Source organism: Amblyomma americanum, chromosome 9, assembly GCF_052857255.1.
Source record: "Amblyomma americanum isolate KBUSLIRL-KWMA chromosome 9, ASM5285725v1, whole genome shotgun sequence".
NCBI classification, from domain to species: domain Eukaryota; kingdom Metazoa; phylum Arthropoda; class Arachnida; order Ixodida; family Ixodidae; genus Amblyomma; species Amblyomma americanum.
In genome coordinates this window covers 114,734,115-114,751,816 of record NC_135505.1, presented here as the reverse complement: position 1 = coordinate 114,751,816, position 17,702 = coordinate 114,734,115, and the positions used below count along the sequence as shown (strand labels likewise).

The window sequence follows — 17,702 nt, the reverse complement described above, 5'->3', positions numbered from 1 at the left end:
AAAAATGGGCCACTACAATCAATATTTCCATAACTGTGCCTTACGACATTTCAATATTCAAAATTTCGTCTAGGACATGTCCAGCATTCTCGGACAAAAAATTTGAATATTGAAAAATTGCGAGATACTCTTATGGAAATACTGAAGGTAATAAGTCATTCTTCTGGCGTGTAGCAAAATCTTTCTTTTATGGTGCTTCCATCGCTTGCCTAGAGGAGTAAAGACTGCCATAGAACACCAATGGGGAACGCTTTTGACGATAGCAAGAACGCTAATAGCAAAAAAAAAAAAAATCGGCCGCCGTCGGGGTATGTTGATTGTCATACCGAAATCTTACATTGTATGAAAAAAATTGTTTCATAAACTATTTCCCGCTCAAAATTTCTTTTGCCCAGCATTGTTGGCTATGATGCTGGACATAACAATCCCTCCCTATACCCTCACCGGAAACAAAGTTTTCTCCTGGCCTTCCGCCCCTTTGCCGGTCTGCCCATTTTAAGACGGATCATTTAACGAACCCCTTCGCTGCTGGTGCCCACTTCCTGCGCCTGCGTGGGCTTATGTTTTCACCGCACATGCAAGCTCAAGGCGCGTTCACCTTCCACGGAAGAGGCGTATACGCAGAAAGAAAGAGCCCGGGCAGGAAACCTTCTCCCTGGCATAACCGTCTTTCTTCATCGCCCCTCTCTCCGATTCCAGACGCACCCAGCGTGAATTCAGAAGAAGCAAGAGGAAGGAAGGAAGGAAGGAAGGAAGAAAGGAAGGAAGGAAGGAAGGAAGGAAGGAAGGAAGGAAGGAAGGAAGGAAGGAGAGAGAGAGTTAAGGGGAAGGGAGCCACCAGCGCTGCATGAACGAAGCCGCGACGAGGCTAAATATTTACCGCCACCAAGCACCGGGCGAATTCCTTTTTCCCTTTAAGCGTTTTCGCGCTGGCGATAAACAGTACCCACCCATTGACCGTGTGCCATGGAACGACGCCCGCGGCTGCGCTGAGCATTCCCGCTCTTGTTACCCGTCGATTTAGCGGTGACAGTAAAACAACCAAAGAAAGGTAGAAGCGCTCTTCCTCAGGCCCGCGAAGCTTATAGCTTTCAAATAATTAACGATAGCACTAGTCGCTGGAATTCAGCTTTGTCGAAAACTCCGTTGACTCCAGAACACTGTTCATCTGTAATCATGAGTTCAATTAGTTGACAGCTTTACTGACATATGCCACCTGAAATTTTCCCCGTCACAAGGCGATGTTCCTCCCAGAAGGAAGGTTTATACTGCTCCCTTCAGCGGAAGGCAAAGATGGGCTTTCTTTGCTCAGAAAGTATTGTGTCTAGCTGTGCTCAGAAGCTACCAGGCAAGCGAGTTGGCTTATGAGTTGTACAATGGGGCAACTTAAAGCGACCCCAAAGCTCCAAATCTTTGTAGATTGAGAGCTGTCTTTCTCACAGATCCGCACGTGTCATGTTTCGGGTGTGTTCAAGGGCCCTACTCAAAAACAGGAAGCGCGATATCTTGGAAACTTTTGCCAGAGACTGTATAGACTTGGCCTGTCTCCTTTTCGCTGAGTAGCGTCTTACCGTTGGCGCCAGAATTATTTTCCTCGAAAGATGTTTAACATCTTCCCCAGAGGCTGTATAGACTTGGCCTGTCTCCTTTTCGCTGAGTAGCGTCTTACTATTAGCGCCAGAATTATTTTTTGCTCGAAAGATGTTTAACATCTTCCAACACAAAAGGTACATAAATTTATGCTAACATGAGCACACAGTTCGCCGCCACGGTGGCTCAGTGGTTATGGCGCTCGGCTGGTGACCGGAAAGACGCGGTTTCGGTGCCGGCCGCGGAGGTTGCATTTCGATGGAGGCAAAATGCTGTCATGTTAGGAACGGCGCTAACTAACACAGGACGGAGCGCAGGAACACAGCGCGTTACAAAGTTCCTAGAGTTTATAGCATATATAGTAAAAGGACACGACAGTTCTATATACCCTACTATTTTAATAAACTACCAGCAAAGTTGTGGGGTTGTGATTCTATGAGGGCTGTGAAATCTGGACTGCAAGCGTGGATGGAAAGTTGGAATGAAGGAAATTACTGAGTTGCTTTGTAATTTGCACCTTGTAATTGAAATTTGTGATCCGTTTATTGACTGCTGATTTCCTCTGTTTTACATGATTATCAATCGGTAATTCGTTGACTTAACTAATGCAATGTATCGGCTTGCTTTACTGTTAAGTTTCCTTCTTTTTTTTTGCTAAGAATGCCAGTTGTGTACTTTCAGCGTTTTGTACTGGCCGCGCATTGTTGTGACTGCCGTGACAGATATATATATATATATATATATATATATATATATATATATATATATATATATATCAGTAAAATTCCTGTATGTATGTATGTATGTATGTATGTATGTATGTATGTATGTATGTATGTATGTATGTATGTATGTATGTATGTATGTATGTATGTATGTATGTAACACAGGCGCTGTTTTGTGTTCCCGCTCCGTCCTGTGTTAGCGCTGTTCCTAACCTGATCGTAGACCAACAAGCTCAACTCTTCACCACTACTCTGCAAAATGCAAGAGGTCCGTGCACTGTGCGATGTCCATGCACAATAAAGAACCCTAAGTAGTTGAAATTATCCGGAGCGTCCCTTTTAGCCTGAGTTGATTTGGGACGTTGAACTCCATAAACTAAACCAAACCAAACCAAGCACTAAATTTTTAGCGGTCGCGGAAGCCAAGTCAGTAAAACAGATGGGGACCAACACTGCTAAATGGAAACGAAACAATACCTCAAAAGAATCCGAGTGGACCAAAATGAACGGTGTAGAAATGATTTTACTGAGATAGAGTATGGAGTAGCCAGAAGGGAGGCTGGCACATCTACATACCAAGGACCGCAAAATCATGGACGTTGGAAGAAAAATTTAAGAAGTAATGCTGCGACGGTTTGGCCGTGAAGTTAAAATGTACCATGGTATACATTGTAAAGAGGGTGACGAATCTCGAAATTGATGGGAAGTGGTCCAGAGACAACCTAGAAGGACATGGCAATACAATATGGCGGAAAATACAAAACTGAAAAAGTACAACAGTTGAAATCTAGTTGGTTAATGATAAGATGAAGTAGAGAGGGCGTATCACAAGCAGCGGCCTCTATAGAAGTGATAGTGTGCTGTCCTGGTCCAAAGTTCAATATATATACTAGTGTGCTGATGGGGAATAAGCGGTTTCTCCTGAGAGTCTACTAAGGCTATAGCAGGGATCCCTGCAGGCGAACTCAGCACCGTTCATATCACAGCTGGGCTGCAGTTCTTCCTTTGTATTCTTTAGCGAGTATTAAGTACTCATTGTAGTTTCATCTCTTTTACGCTGTCCACTAATTATTTATGGGATCATGAAAACGAGATTGCAGGAACTAAAGTAAAGCTAAAATATGAACTTATTCACGAAAATGACCTCAGTATGAAATGCACTCCCTGTGTATGTCACTCATGCTAGCAGAATCATTTTTCTATCCCTACTGATCGACATGTAGTTTTCTGTTTGCTTGTTTTCTCCAGATAAACCGCATCGTTGCATGCATTGCATTGCATTGCAAAATATTTAAAAAAAATTAAGTCAAGCAGACGGATTTTGTCCCCCGTAATAAAATCATCTTAGTTTGCGTTTCGTGTATCATGCGGCTGTTCCAAAAATTTTGAGATCATACGATTCCTCCAATCCTCAGCTGAGGAATGTTCTTGCTTGATGTTGCTATTTGCCCCTGCATTTGGCCTTGATTGATGGATTAGCCCTTTCGGTAAGAAAGCGTATGATTTTATTTAAGACCCTACAATAACCTACGACCTACAAGTGCAATTCGGTGACGTCGATCGATACGTATCGTCGCTGAAAACAGAAAAACCAAGAAGCACACCCCTGAAATTCCCCAGAGCGGTTTGATCTTTCGACCATAGCTTCTTCTCGGTGTTCTTTTCAATGTGTGCTACTACCACGTTTTGTCCCATACATTTTATTTCACTATCGCTAGCGCACTATTACTGCACCACGAATGATTGGGAAAAGAAATAACTGTATGTAGAAGAATGAACGAAGGCAATCGCGACACAGGATGACGTCACCAGTTTTAGAAATTTGAATCCGACTGGCGGGAAAAATCATTACAACTTTGCCTCCAAATTCCTCATTGCCTGAAGCGCCTTTCGGTACCGAAAGGACATCCGCACACTCATGAAATGCCCAGCTTTATTATTTCACTAACAGCATCCTGATACTCTTGTCCTCAGTGCCCCATATACAACTGCTGTCTGAGCTTGCACAACTAATTAGGTTTTCTTAAGGCCTGTACAAACAGTTTAAACAAGAATTCCTTGTTGTGTTCGTCATTTTTTCTTGTTTTGCTTCGGTTCTGCGTTACCAGGGGCGTGAGAAAACAAGGGAGACCCATTCCTCATCGCAACTGAAGCGGGGTGGTTTGGGCCGACTTGGAGCGACGCCAGACGTCAGTGCGAGGCGTCGGCGGCTGACGACCTTTTCTCGAGCAATGCGACCGCGCTTTAACCTCGCTCCCCCTGGTGACGGTCGCGAGGCCGTGCGCTTCCAATCCAAGGTTGCCTCTGCAGTCAGCCAGCTCAACCCCTTTGCGCGGGCATCTCTGTCGGTTGCAGTCTGACGCGATTGGAACGCGGTTAACTTCAGGCTTAGCCTACTTGAGTTAAAGTTATCGAACGGAGTTTATTTTTGCAAAAAGGCTGAACGAAATACACGCGATTAGCTAGCAGCTCGGTTGCTCTCTCCACCGCCGCCACTCATCACAACTGGGCGTGTTAATTAGCCATCAGCACTTTTTATTTATTATTTCAATTTTTTAAAACTCGCTATGCAGGCGGGGGTCCCAAAGTCAAGCGACTGTCACGGGACCCCCGCTAGACCAGAACTACTCCTTTAACCTTCACACTTCATTAAACGGCACGTTTAGCAAGCGAATCGACGTGGATTGAAGCTCGATCCGACAAGGCCTTCACAATTCATGGCCACACAATTTTACCCGCCACAGTGGCTCCTTGGCTTCGGTTAGGCCAATGAGCGGAAGGTCGTGCGATCGAATCCTGGATGCATTTCGATGGAGGCGAAATCCGAACGCGTCCATGTGCTATACGATGGCAATACAAGTTAAGGAAACTTTGGTTAGTCGAAGTTAATTCGGCGCCCTCTGTTGCGCCGTCCCGTCTAGCCTGCTTGTAGTTTGGGGCCTTCAAGGCCCATACCATGAGCAGGGTTCTTTGCAAAATGTAGATAGCGATTCTGTTGTAGCCACTCTAATTCCATTCTTAGCTTTATTATTGCTCTCTATAGTTTTCTGTTCGTTCTGCTTCAGTTTTTGCATAGCATAAAACTTGACTAATACTATTTTTCCTTGAACAGGAGACAGAGCTTAAGGGGACAAAAGGTAAGAAATGATCCTGAAGATGTAAAGTGGTAGGCGGGCAAGTTTTTAGCTTGAAGCAAGGAAACTGAGTTATCGCAATGTAACACCCTTTATAGCTCTGTTTTTCTAAGCCTAGTCACTTTCGCATTTGCCTTGTCATAACTCAAATAGAGAGTGTATATTTCCTCCGCCTGTATTTAAAGCTGCCTTTCAGTGATTACAGGCAGGAAAGCTGTAATGATGAAACGTGACAAAAAAGCTATCGAATAGTCACCCCGTTCCCAAGGCACAAGCACAACCATCTTCACTCTTCAAACACTACAGACACTTTTGATTCGTAATAACAGGTAGAAAAACAAACTTGCATCCTGTCACTCACGTGATCATTTGTTTGAAAAGCGAAAGATGAACTTTAACTGTGCATATGATCTCTGTTCACATGACATCATTGCACAGCTGCATGAAAAAGAAAAACATGTCTTCCAAGAGTCATGTACGTTCTGTATGTACTCTAAAGTAGTACCATCTGTACCCTGCGTTGATGGCGCACCGTTTGGTCATTTGCGTCATGAGGTTCGATGTTAAGAGAACAGGGTAAACCATATTCTTTCCATGCATTTTAAGGCATCTTTCGGTACACTTTTGTCAGCAACTAATTGAGATAGCGCCTACCCTTTTCATCCAATTTTTATCTTTTATTTATGCTTTTCCTACTGAACCAAAAGCATGTCACATAATTAAAACACAAATTTAATTTTTTTTATGATTTTTTTCTCTCAAGGACTTGATTTAACGCCGCTTTTGCCATTATTTTCTTCTATAAAATCAAAACAGATTGTCGCACGTGCCTAATTTTGGTTCAGTAGATTCCCACAGGCTTATAAAAAATACACACGGAGAATTGCCCTGTGCATTGTATAGTTTTGAAGATGATGGTATCACTGTAACAAAAAAAATTGTCTTAAAATAAATTAGTTTAAAGTAAAAAGTAATTTTACAACCAAGTTTTTCCCTTTGCCAACATTGGATGACCAATTTATTCCATAGGCACGAGCTCCATAGACGTGATTCAATTTCTCTTAGGTTTTTTTTACCAGTCGTTTATCTTGCTGGGCTTCATTTTTTACTTGCTGTGCTGCTCAGCCAGCAGAGGAAACTTGTCACCAGTCAACTTCTCTCAACTTGTGGGGACTTTTGCAGCTTCAGGTTACCCCAAAGGGCTCCAGAACCTCTGCTCTTGCATATTACCGCCGTTGAATGTTATGAGAGCATCTACTATGCACATCCTTAGTGCCTTTAGTACCAAAGTGTTATTTTTGGAGCTTGCTCCTAGGTGGTGCGAATGAAGGACTATAAAATGCTATCATGGAGCCTAAGAGCTTCAAGATTGTTCCTATATATGCTTTTACTCCAACTGAGCTAAGAAACATTCAGTTCCGGGCATAAAATCGTGTTTCAAATGACTGATAAGACATTGCCTCTGCAAAAAATGTTTCCTGACCACTTGCTTCCTCATTTTCAAAGCTATTCTTCAAACAAAAATATAGAACGCAGGAAGAAGTGCGATACTGGAAAAGATGCAGAAAATAATGAAGTAATAGAAATTGTTCAAAAGTAAAAATTTAATTCTTTTTTATCTTTTGCTTATCCTGTCCCCTTAGCGAACCCCAGATATCGTGCAAAGTGAACCCCATGACTGCTCAGTTTTCTAGCTAAGGCTTCTAATTGTGCACTTACGGCGTGCCCAAAGTACAAAATTGCCGCTTGGAGCCCACTTTTGTTCCCACCCCTCGTGACTTTTCGAGTCTTGAGGGTGCCCAGAGCTCCTGTGGCCGGAAGATATTTGAACGAGGCTGTACCGGTAGAATCCGAAATTCCCGAGAATTTCCTCCTATTGCAAGTGCACGATTGTTAAGGGAGGACTCCATGAATTTCACTGTACCGGTTTAAAGGAGAGAAACGAAACAGGAGGCGGTAGTAAACAAAGAAGTACAATGGCATTTTATTGAGGACGTCACAAATAGTTACGCCACGAACGACAAAGACAGGAACTTTGAGCATCGATGTGAGCTCGGAGTACACAAGTGTCCGAAAAAAAAATGCGATCTCTCTGCGAGGTACGAGTTGATGCCTTCTGATTCGTATAAATACTAAATGCAACATGAAATTCATAATTTATACAATAATTAATTGCGTGAGAACATAATGTAATGGCACGTGAACACCTGACACTTTAGATACTTGATCCCGTTTGAAAATGATGTCTCCGGTTCAACGTTACTAGCTCACCATACCGTAAACGTCTTTCAGGCAGCCATTTTAGAGGCTAAACACACCAAACACAGTTTCACAGATAAAGCACTGAAGACAAGACAAGCACAACTTATTTGTAACGTGGCGTATATCACAGATTGTCAGTGACAGTTGAGCACTGCTATTGTTGGCACGTACAGTCAGTGTAAATCAAGAAGATACGAAGCGATTGTGGCCGCTGATATATTGCTGTACAAACGGCCTCCGCCAGTTTCAGTGAGAATTTGTGGTGCATCTCTAACATACACTTCGTGGCGACTAGAAGGGCATCTTTTTAAGGCTTAATGCCTTAATAAGAACCTGGACTCAGTAATAATTTTGTAAAGGACATTTTAAAGAGTGTTGAAGCCGAGAACTACGGCAGTTCTGCTGTAAATTTATTTAATATTTCATGTGCACCGCGCACAAAGAAACATAATCGCAAAAAACGGTAATTCTTAAATAGATCAGACACTATCTCCGTTATGAGCTCCGATTGCATTGTCCTTAGTTGAAAAGAAGAAGAAGAAGAAGAAGACTTTATTTCCACCATGTGCAGTACACAGATGGAGGACGACGGAAAAAAGCAGTCAATAGGCGGCTTGACGAGTCCGTCGCCCACAAAGGCGCACATCACCCGCCAGACAATTATAATTTTAATTTAAAACCCACATGCTTGAAACTTAACGGCGGAGATTCAATATGACAGTTTTAGTCATGCTGAAAAAGGGCACTCATTTATTACCGCCTTGTATCGTGTAACAATCGTTTCCCTCACTTGTCTTCCCCGTAGTCCCGCATACTTATTTCATTTAAGCATACAGTGTGGAAAAACCACTCTCTCCCAATGGCTCCTCCTGCATCAACCTAGCCAACCTTACGACCATTACTATCTCAGCCTCATGACAGCACTCCATGATTTGCTCAGTTTCCTAACTAAACGGATATTGTTTACCCAGGTACCGCACGTAACCACAGTTTCCCGCACCGATAAGCTGTGATCCTATTTATACAATATTAGCGGGAAGACATATGCCCACACGGCTGAAACAGCTGCCGGTTAGTGATGTGCCAAAAGGCGAAAATTATCAGGTCGCAGCAGCAGTAGCATAACATTTTAAAATAACGGCCCTCGAACAAGACCACGCCGGTTTTGTTACAATGACAAGCACTCCGACACTGAAGGCTCAGGGAGTGCCCAGCAGGCCATACACTCTCCACCGCCACAAAACAGGTACTACCAGACGACGACCCTGCATCGAGCAACATTGAGTCGACATCTCCGAACAGGACATGTACGGGACACGCAAAAACGAAAAGAAACGTTGAATCACAAACACGTCGATTGGTGTCCATTTCACTTCCTTCGCTAAATTTGTGTTCTATATACACGATAGGAGTCTCTCTGTCAAGCAGTCTACAAGGACAGGGAAGGCCTCTTCTTGTGCCGCTTGGCGTTCTTGCCGAAAACCGCCCCCAGCATCTTGGACACCGTGACAACGGTGAGTCGCCGCCTGACGGGAGTCAACGACCTCAGGATCTTCGTGGCGAGCACCTCTCGCAGTATGCTCTGGAATGCCATGCTCACTCCGGCGTAGCTGTCAGCGGCGGACACCTCGTAGAACTGGCACTGGAGCCGCAGCGACAGCTGGCGGCCGTCGTCCACGTCAACTTGGCGGACGTGGGACAGGTCGCGCTTGTTGGCCACCAGGATGGTAGGCAGGAACGGGCAGAACTGCTGCACCTTTTCAAGGCACATGCTGGCCTCCTCGAAGCTCCACCGGTCTTCGATGCTGTAGACTACGACCAGGGCGTCCGCCCAGCCCATCTTGTCCTCGGGGAACTTGTTCTGCTGCAGAAGACAAGAAGGGAACGAATATGCGTAAGAGTGAGGAAGGAACCCTTTGCTATTCGTGCCTGTATGGTGGGGCAACTAAGCTGGGCTTATAAAAGGAGCTCCTGCATTCAGCTGGGCTGGCCTCGTACAAGTTGTCCCTATCCGTGCCGCCTACAGTATATCTGGGCGAATTCTAACACCTGTGTGTCATCATCATCATCAGCCTGACTACGCCAACTGCAGGGCAAAGGCCTCTCCTATGGAACTCTAAATTAACCCTGTCCTTTGCCAGCTTAATCTGATCCGCCCACTTCTTAATCCGATCCACCCACCTAACATTCTGCCGCCCCCTGCTACGCTTGCCTTCTCTTGGAATCCACTCCGTGACCTTTGATGACCAGCGGTTATCTTGCCTTCGCATTACATGCCTTGCCGAAGCCCATTTCTTCCTCTTGATTTCGACTAGTATGTCATTAACCCGCCTTTGCTCCCTCACCCACTCTGCCCGCTTCCGGTCCCTTAACGTCGCACCTATCATTTTTCTTTCCATAGCTCGCTGCGTTGTTTTTAATTTGAGCTGAACTCATTCTTGAGGCGCAAGGAACAAAATCGTAGACCCAGCTACCCAACATATCCTCCAAGTCAATATAGGGTTTCCCGTGTCAGTGTCTAAGAGTCAAGTCTGATGCCACCCGCACCTGTCTGAGGCTTTAAAAAATGTTGATTTGTCTGCATACCTGATATCTCGACGTGTCCAGGATCTCCAACTCGCAGGTCCGGTTGTCCACGAGAACTGTGTGCCTGTAGAGCAGGTCTTTCATGGAACTGTACTCGCTGATGAAGCGCCGTGTGAGGAACCGCACAGTTACGGCTGCAAAGACACAAGAAGAGAGAAAGAAAACGCTATAAGCAAACTATACGTTTTCAACATTATACAAGCTGCTTGGACAATGTCGAGTCATTGTACTCTGCTTGAATAGCGCACAAACGATTCATTCAACTTTCACAACTATCACGAACCGCGAAAGAAGTGTCACCGCTATGAATGTAAGAGAGGGCCATTTCTGTTCTGTTTACGCAACAAGTATTAAGGGCAGTAGGAAACGCCTAAACCACCTTCACGTAGAACTTCACACAATTTCGGTTTTGGTTCATCGTCTGAAGGCAATGTTCTGGGAACCGCCTTATGTCACGAACACGCGGCAGTCATTTCGGTTCCAACAACAAAAAAACAGAGAAAGCGGTCAAAATCATGTCATGAAAAGTAATAACCGAACAAGCGGCTGTCCAGGTGTACACGTCACACAACACAAGCACAAACAGAAAACAGAGAGGTGAGTGATCTGGAAAGACCTGCATTCGGGGAGGTATGCGTTCATGCCGCGATGCCCCGATACGCTGGGCGGCAGCCGCACGGAACCCAAGGGAAAGCGAAAAAGAAAGCAAATGAAAGCATCTGCCCGGACAAACGCGCAGGCACGCTGATCGAGGCAGAAAAGTGAAGAGGACAAGGTGCAGCAGCGGCAGCGGCCAAGCCGAAAGACGCGCCAGATCGGCGTATCTGGTTTCACCATCGGCCAGCAGCAGCACAGCGAAACGAGCGCCCTACAGCAGAAGGAGAATCCTGTCGACCCACAGCGCTCCAGCCGACCGAGCAATGCGGTTCGCAGCGGGACGCGGACGTTTCCTTGTCTTGCGGTCGCGGTAGGGTGGCTCCGTGGCAAGGACGCACGCTTATAGTAACATCGCTTATAGCCACACCGACTGCGCCGCGCTTCACGCGAGGGGGCAGCACCCGACGTGGGCAGGGCTTCGCACGCCATCTATGGGGAGTGCTCATGGTCAGACTGTTGTGTCACTCACTGCCATCCTCGCTTAAGGTTTAGTACTTCTGCGCTGTGGTATTTAGCCCGAAAGACGTTTTACCCGACAGCAAAGACGTAAAGAAACAAGCTCTAATCGCTGAGGAATGACTTTTTTTTACTGTATACAGCCCTTAGCTATAGGCTTATGCGAAGAATCATACTTTAGCAAACACGAACTTTTTCGGCTCGGTAACCCTATAGCTTGGACAACAGTGGATAAGAAGTGCACCGAACTCGATGCATTTGAACAGCCACGGCTTGATGCCCGTAGAATAGTACTAGCTTTCTATCGAAGCTGGCAACCTGCCCGTACTCACTGAAATCAGCACTGACCGTGGCTGGTAACCGAAGCTTGCGAAGGGTGAGAGATTCATGTACAGAACTAATTCAGCCCCGTCTGCTGCTAACGCGATTGTGCAATCGTCTAACTGGACGTTTAATGATATACCAGCAGGCCGCATCAAGACATCCACAAGGTGTAAACATTAAGTTTCCGAAGTGTTCTTTCAACATAAGTCTAAGCAAGCGTGGCGCGAACAAAGTCCGAGCAGCCGGGTCGACGCAACTGCTTCGCACCGTCGCCACCGCCTTAATCCGGTTGAAGGGCATCTTCTCGCGAAGCGGGCTCACGAGGCCTCCAGGTCGGTCGGCCCCACTGCGCCCCGGGGGGCCTTCCGTGGGAGCCGTACAGGAAGGGCGGTAGACCGTGCAACGAACACCACCACCCTTACGTGATGACGGCGGCAAGGATCGCAGATGCAAGCCGCCTCTATAGGATATCACGTGTACCGCCGACGTCCAGTCACTCTTGTAATTCGCCTGGGAACGGCTACCAGAGATGACAGCACCGCCCGCTTCCTCCCTTCCACCCCCCTCCCCCTTTCTTGATGGATCATTTCATTCCCACTTTTCAACACGCGGCTACCCTCTCTCTTTCATTCTTCAAGGCCGCCGAAGGAGGCGCCGTTTTCACTATCGTGGCTGCTGAGTTGTCCTGTGGGCACTCGGCAAGACCACAAGGTGCGCGTCTACTGCGTCCGCTTGCATTTCTCACACAACCAGACGCCTTGGTCTATGTTGTTTTGAAAGTTGCGCAACGTTGTACGAGGATCACGGCGTGGTGGGATGAAAGCGTTTTTTATGTGTGTTCTTCTTTTTCCCACATTCTTTCGGATGCAGTCAAGCGTTGAGAGCGCTTCGACGTCCTTCTTAGATAGGCGCTTTACATTTGAAGATGAAAGCTGAACAATGTTCTGTAACGCTTCTCAGTCGGGCATCTGTGCCAACGGCACTGACATACCCGAATCCAAAGGACGTGAAGCCATTATAAAAAAAAAATCTCCTTAAAGAAAAGTATCTCCATACGCTGAAGTTTGCCCCTCAACTTATTATGCGCAGCTTATAGTTGGAAAAAGCTCTGTGAAAGAAAATGGGAGATACCTGTCGACTTTCATAGAGAAGCAGGGAAATTTTCTAGTGGCAAGGCCGAATCGAGCATCAATCAAATCAAGGCAGGAAACCTCATCGAAATGGGTTTCAAGTCACATATATCTTCGAAGAACTGTTGACACGCAAGAGCAAGGCCATTTCAAAGAAACGCAGTGTGACCGAGGTTCTCACCGGCAATCTCCTCCCGGTTTCCGCTCTCTATCTCGTTGGGTCCTCCTGTTAAAGCAATTTCCGCAGAGTGCTCCTAATGTGGTCCTCCTGACACAGCTGTCTCGCTGCCCTGTCAGCAGTCAGAATAAATTAGCCTTTTTAATGCCAGCTTCTTGCTTGCGTGGACTGCGTTCGTCAATGTCCAATTTCTGCCCAGCGGGTGGATCACCCGTTGGAAGCAGACGCTGCTCATTTTCCTTGGGTGCAGCGGGGTAGCGCGACCAACCACTTCACACGGAGCTCTGAGCATCGTTCTTAGATCGCCCTCCGTGATGAAAGTGCCCAACGCCAAGAGGCACCCATCGTCCTGTCAGCGCTGGCAACCTTGGTTCGGCGAATTCCGTGAGCTCTCTCAGCCTGTTATCAGCCCACCGTCCATCACTGAGAGAAGCACTCGAAGGATGTTGCGAAAAAGCAGTTCATCTCCCGTGGCTCTGTAATTTTGGGAAGGCCGCGAGTATATGGCCGCTACCCCAAGTGGTGACGAGGGGTGATAAGCTCCCCCCTCCATCCCCCACCTCCACCCCACACGAGTTCACAGCGTCCATCATCAGTGAAAAATGTAGCTTGCTTTTTTGCACGGACGGTGACTTCCAGTACGGTGCGTCTATCAGCCAGATGGTTAGACGACCGAACGTTCGTGTTAAACTTAGGGTGCGGTCTTCAGACATGTTCAAGGACTCGTGCTGTGCTATTTGTCTTGCAATTTGTAGCGTCTTGTCATTTTCGCATCGTTAGTTTTGGCCTTTGGGGTTGTTCCGACGCTCTTGACGACCGCTCAAGACCATCAGCGGAGGATTATGGCGCCTGCTAGAAGCCTGTACACCGGCCACCCAAGAGAACAGCAATAATTATTTCTTCCAGACTTCTTTGCGGCTAGAAACATTTTGTTAGGTTTCTGTTTTATACTTTACATAGTAACAGCACTTTTCACATCTGCCTAATACGTGGCGATGATAGAACGAACGCATGAACACAGGTCAAAGACTCAGTGTAGGCAATAAGCCCCAGAATCCTTTCATGGAATTGTTTCCCTGCTTCTTCTTTAGAGAGACAAACTAACGAACGCAAGCACAATGTCCACTCATTTGCTTTTCATTTTTACGCGGAGCATCTGAGATGGGTTACTCAATAGTTCCCTCTTGTAGATGGATTACGTCGTCGTACTACTTATACAGCAACTCATATTTCGTCATCGCTTCTTGAGTATTCAACATAAAGGGCGGCCATCTTGAGGACCATGATCCCCCGCGCACTTGGGACGACATAACCACCTGCTCGCACGAAGATGGCAGCACAAAACATCGGCGTGAGCAAGGGCACATCGCAACACGTCTCAGAAGCACCCTCCCAGGACGGAAGAGATGAAACGAAATCGACAAATCATTCCCTCTCGCCTGTCCCCGCCAATCATAGCGGCGGATTTCGTAACTGTGTTCGCTGCAATTCGCTAAGGAATTCGCACGCTCTTCACGCTCCGGTCCGGCTGAGACGCCCGATTCGATTCGGGTGGCTCCGAATGCGTACACAGTGCCCTGTTTACCCTGAAGGTGCCAGATCTCCACGGGAGTGAATATAAAAAAAATAAAACTAACATCCAAACAAAGTGATCTCCCGAGAGAGCACTTTCGCTCGACCCCATGATGACGCGCTTTCCATCTGGCCGTGGTGGAGTAAAAAAACGGAGTAAAAAGTAAAGAGTAAAGCGGAAGATGCTCTCGGCGAATTGGTCTCGCTCTTCGAGCCGGCTTTGAGAAACGCCGGCCGCGCAGCAAATCCTGCTCCGGCCTTCGCAGACGAAGACTGCGCGGGCACGCGACGAGGCGTCTGGAGAATGTGGAGCGTGTGGAGAGAGTGGTATGAAAGCAAGCCGCACTACGACGAGAGAGAGTGAGTGAGGGGGAGAGAGCGTGTGCGCGCTTCCGAAGGAACTCCGGAGTGCGGACGAGGAGGAGGGAGGATTTTGAAAAGGCACGATCGACGACAGCTCCACAGAGAGCAGCACGGTCAAGTGGCCGGCTCCACCACCGGTGCAGCAGACAGGCACAACCAAAGTAACAAAAAGTGAATAGATGCCAAAGCAAAGCGGTCCCTCGTGCACCCCGCAACATCGCTTTCGAACCGCCCGCCACCTATCAAGTGAAAACTACAATAAAAACCCCCAGTTTTCGCCGCCACGTACTCGCCCTCGCACCCCTCCTACCTTTTCTTCGCCTCTGGGCAACTGGCGGAACTAACAATTACTCTGCACTTCCACCGTCTTGTCTGTTTTGCACGACACCCGCCATGTGGCGTTCAAGAGAGAAAGGAACCGTCGGAGAAGAGCCGCCGGCCGGTTTCAAAACAAGTCCCAGAAGAGCACAACAAATACACAAAGGGAAATGGAGGAGGAAGGCGGGGAAGAAATAACCTAAAAGAAGCAGAAGAGGGAAAAGCAACCTCCCCCTCCCCCAAAGTATCGTTCGGCGCCGCTCGCCAGGTGGTGCTCCTCGGAGCGTTTCCGAAGACCAGCCCAGATGCCAGTAGACCGCGCCTGAGGTGTTTGTCTGGCCTCCAAGAGACACGCGCCTTGCACGCGCCTTCTGTTCGCCGAACAGCTGGCGCACCCCCAATGGCTCGTCCAGCTGCTGCGGGAGCGTGGTTCTTTCACCTGCCTAGCGTTCTTTAAATCCCGATACGTCCAGATGTCTGAACCGGCAACGCCACCGCGACCGTTTTCTGATGGGCAGACATGCTGGTAGTGATAACATCTTCTCAGTTCAAGTACTTTTTTTTTTTCTGCGCAAACTTCAACGCTTATCTTCGGTCCAACCTTCTGATTTGCCATATTGCGATTGCACACTCAGGAGAGAAAGCATTCAATGTTTTTTAGCCAACTTTAAAACTGATCTCAGCAGGCTGCCAATGTGGTTAGTTATCCCACGGAGTAAAGATCACACTGTCGATGACGGCCAGCTTGTAAGATAAAAGCTAAGCTTATATATATTCGACTCTTAGGAGTCACGGAAAGTATTTAGTAGTGAAAACAGAATGGTCTGATAGTCGTAAATAATCGACTGGTTCGTGTAATTATTTTTATTAACACGGTATTTTGGACAACACAGGCCTGAGAATTTTATTTCTAATCCAGTTGAAGCATAACGTTAGAAGCGATACAGCCATTAAATTAACAAAGGCAACGAACAACGTGCCGTGTTCGATTCTTTTGCTGTCCTTCCTTTGTTACCTGTCACTTCCACTGCAAGCATTCTAGTCTGCAGCTCGCAACTATGTGCATTTTCTTTACTCTTGATTCCTGCTATGCGGATGCCACCAATGTCTATTCTGTTAAAGGTGCCACCTAGAAAAATGAAGAACCATCAGGGCAGTTAGGCGCTACCACGCCTAGCTGTCAATCTTTTCACGTAACAGTGTCGAGAACCACGATGTGTCATCTCTCGCAAAAGTTTCCCAGTCTTCATCCTCCGCGAAGTACCAACAAACATGCGATCAGCGCGTAAAAACCGAAGCGGCCGAAACGCCTTTTTCCACTGACCTGATTTTCCCACACTCCGGCTTCCCATGACCATGACGCGTATGGGCGACAGTCCGTTGCTCTTGCGGGTCATTGCCACGGCTGCAAGAGGCATTGGACGACAAACTACGAAGACGTCCGGACGGGTCAGCAGCAGCGATGTCTTCGCGCACTACCACAAGCGGGTCCTTCGTTTGAGCAAAGTCCCCCTCGAAGCACACAACGCACTCAGCCGAGAATGAGCCGCACGCAGTAACCGTCACAACGAAGAGCGACCGTCTATATAACTGCTTTTGGGAGAGAGCTAGCCGGTCGAGCGAGCGACCGACGTCGGGAAAGAAAAACCGAAACTAGCTCCCGCAGCGGCAGGCGTCCTCACGATGAACCCTGGCGCCGGGGCAGCGTCCGTTTTATGGCGCGCTCTTCTGTCACGTGACTCTTCGTCTCGGCCAATAGGCGCCGCCGCTGTCCTACACGTGCGCGCCTCAATGAGCGCGTGCACGGTGCTCCCGCTTGGTTTGTCCTTTGGTTCTTTTGACGCCGCTTTCGTTGGAGCTCCTTGGCGTCTGCTCTCGTTCGGCGTTCGGGCCCGGGAGCTGCTGCTGTCTCTTTTGTAAGACGTGGCTGCGTGCTTTCTTGTTTCTTTTCGCTCGGGTATTCGTCGTTTTAAGCTTTTTGCTTCTCGGACCGGCTAGCGAGCCCACGTGAGGCTGTCGGCAACGGCAGCGACCGAGCGACTCCTTGCGTGCTTCTTCTCTTCGAGTCCGGCTATGAAAGTCGACCTTCCCGTGCAGGGCTTCACACACCCTTTTGAATCGGTCTGTCGCTGCTGCTACTGTTGCCTGGTCATGCTAGCGAGCGAAACGCCTCATGGCACGTTTCTGGAGCCTCGGAAGCCATGAGGTGCCGATGCTCTATTTGTTCGTCTTTTGTGTTGTTGTTTTTTGGCCAGGAAAATTTTTACGTCTGATTGCTCAAGGCATCCAGTCCGTCGACGGCGCATGGCACTTATAAAGAGAGTAGGAGTAGGTAACGGAATTATAAAAGTGCAGCATTAGTGTGGACTTGCGTGAGGTGCTTGGTCCACACGCTGGATGAGGTTCA

General features: G+C 47.5%; 1 protein-coding gene across 1 annotated transcript; it reads right to left on the bottom strand.

Moving 5' to 3' along the window:
- Positions 1-7,409: 7,409 nt before the first annotated feature.
- LOC144105388 (ras-related and estrogen-regulated growth inhibitor-like) lies at positions 7,410-16,984 on the bottom strand. Its single transcript, XM_077638511.1, has 3 exons — positions 16,620-16,984; positions 10,298-10,431; positions 7,410-9,575 (listed from the first exon to the last, which is right to left on the bottom strand). Exons 1-3 carry the CDS (start codon positions 16,711-16,713, stop codon positions 9,141-9,143), a joined length of 663 nt encoding a protein of 220 aa, XP_077494637.1. The 5' UTR covers positions 16,714-16,984; the 3' UTR covers positions 7,410-9,140.
- Between the last annotated feature and the right edge of the window lie 718 nt (positions 16,985-17,702).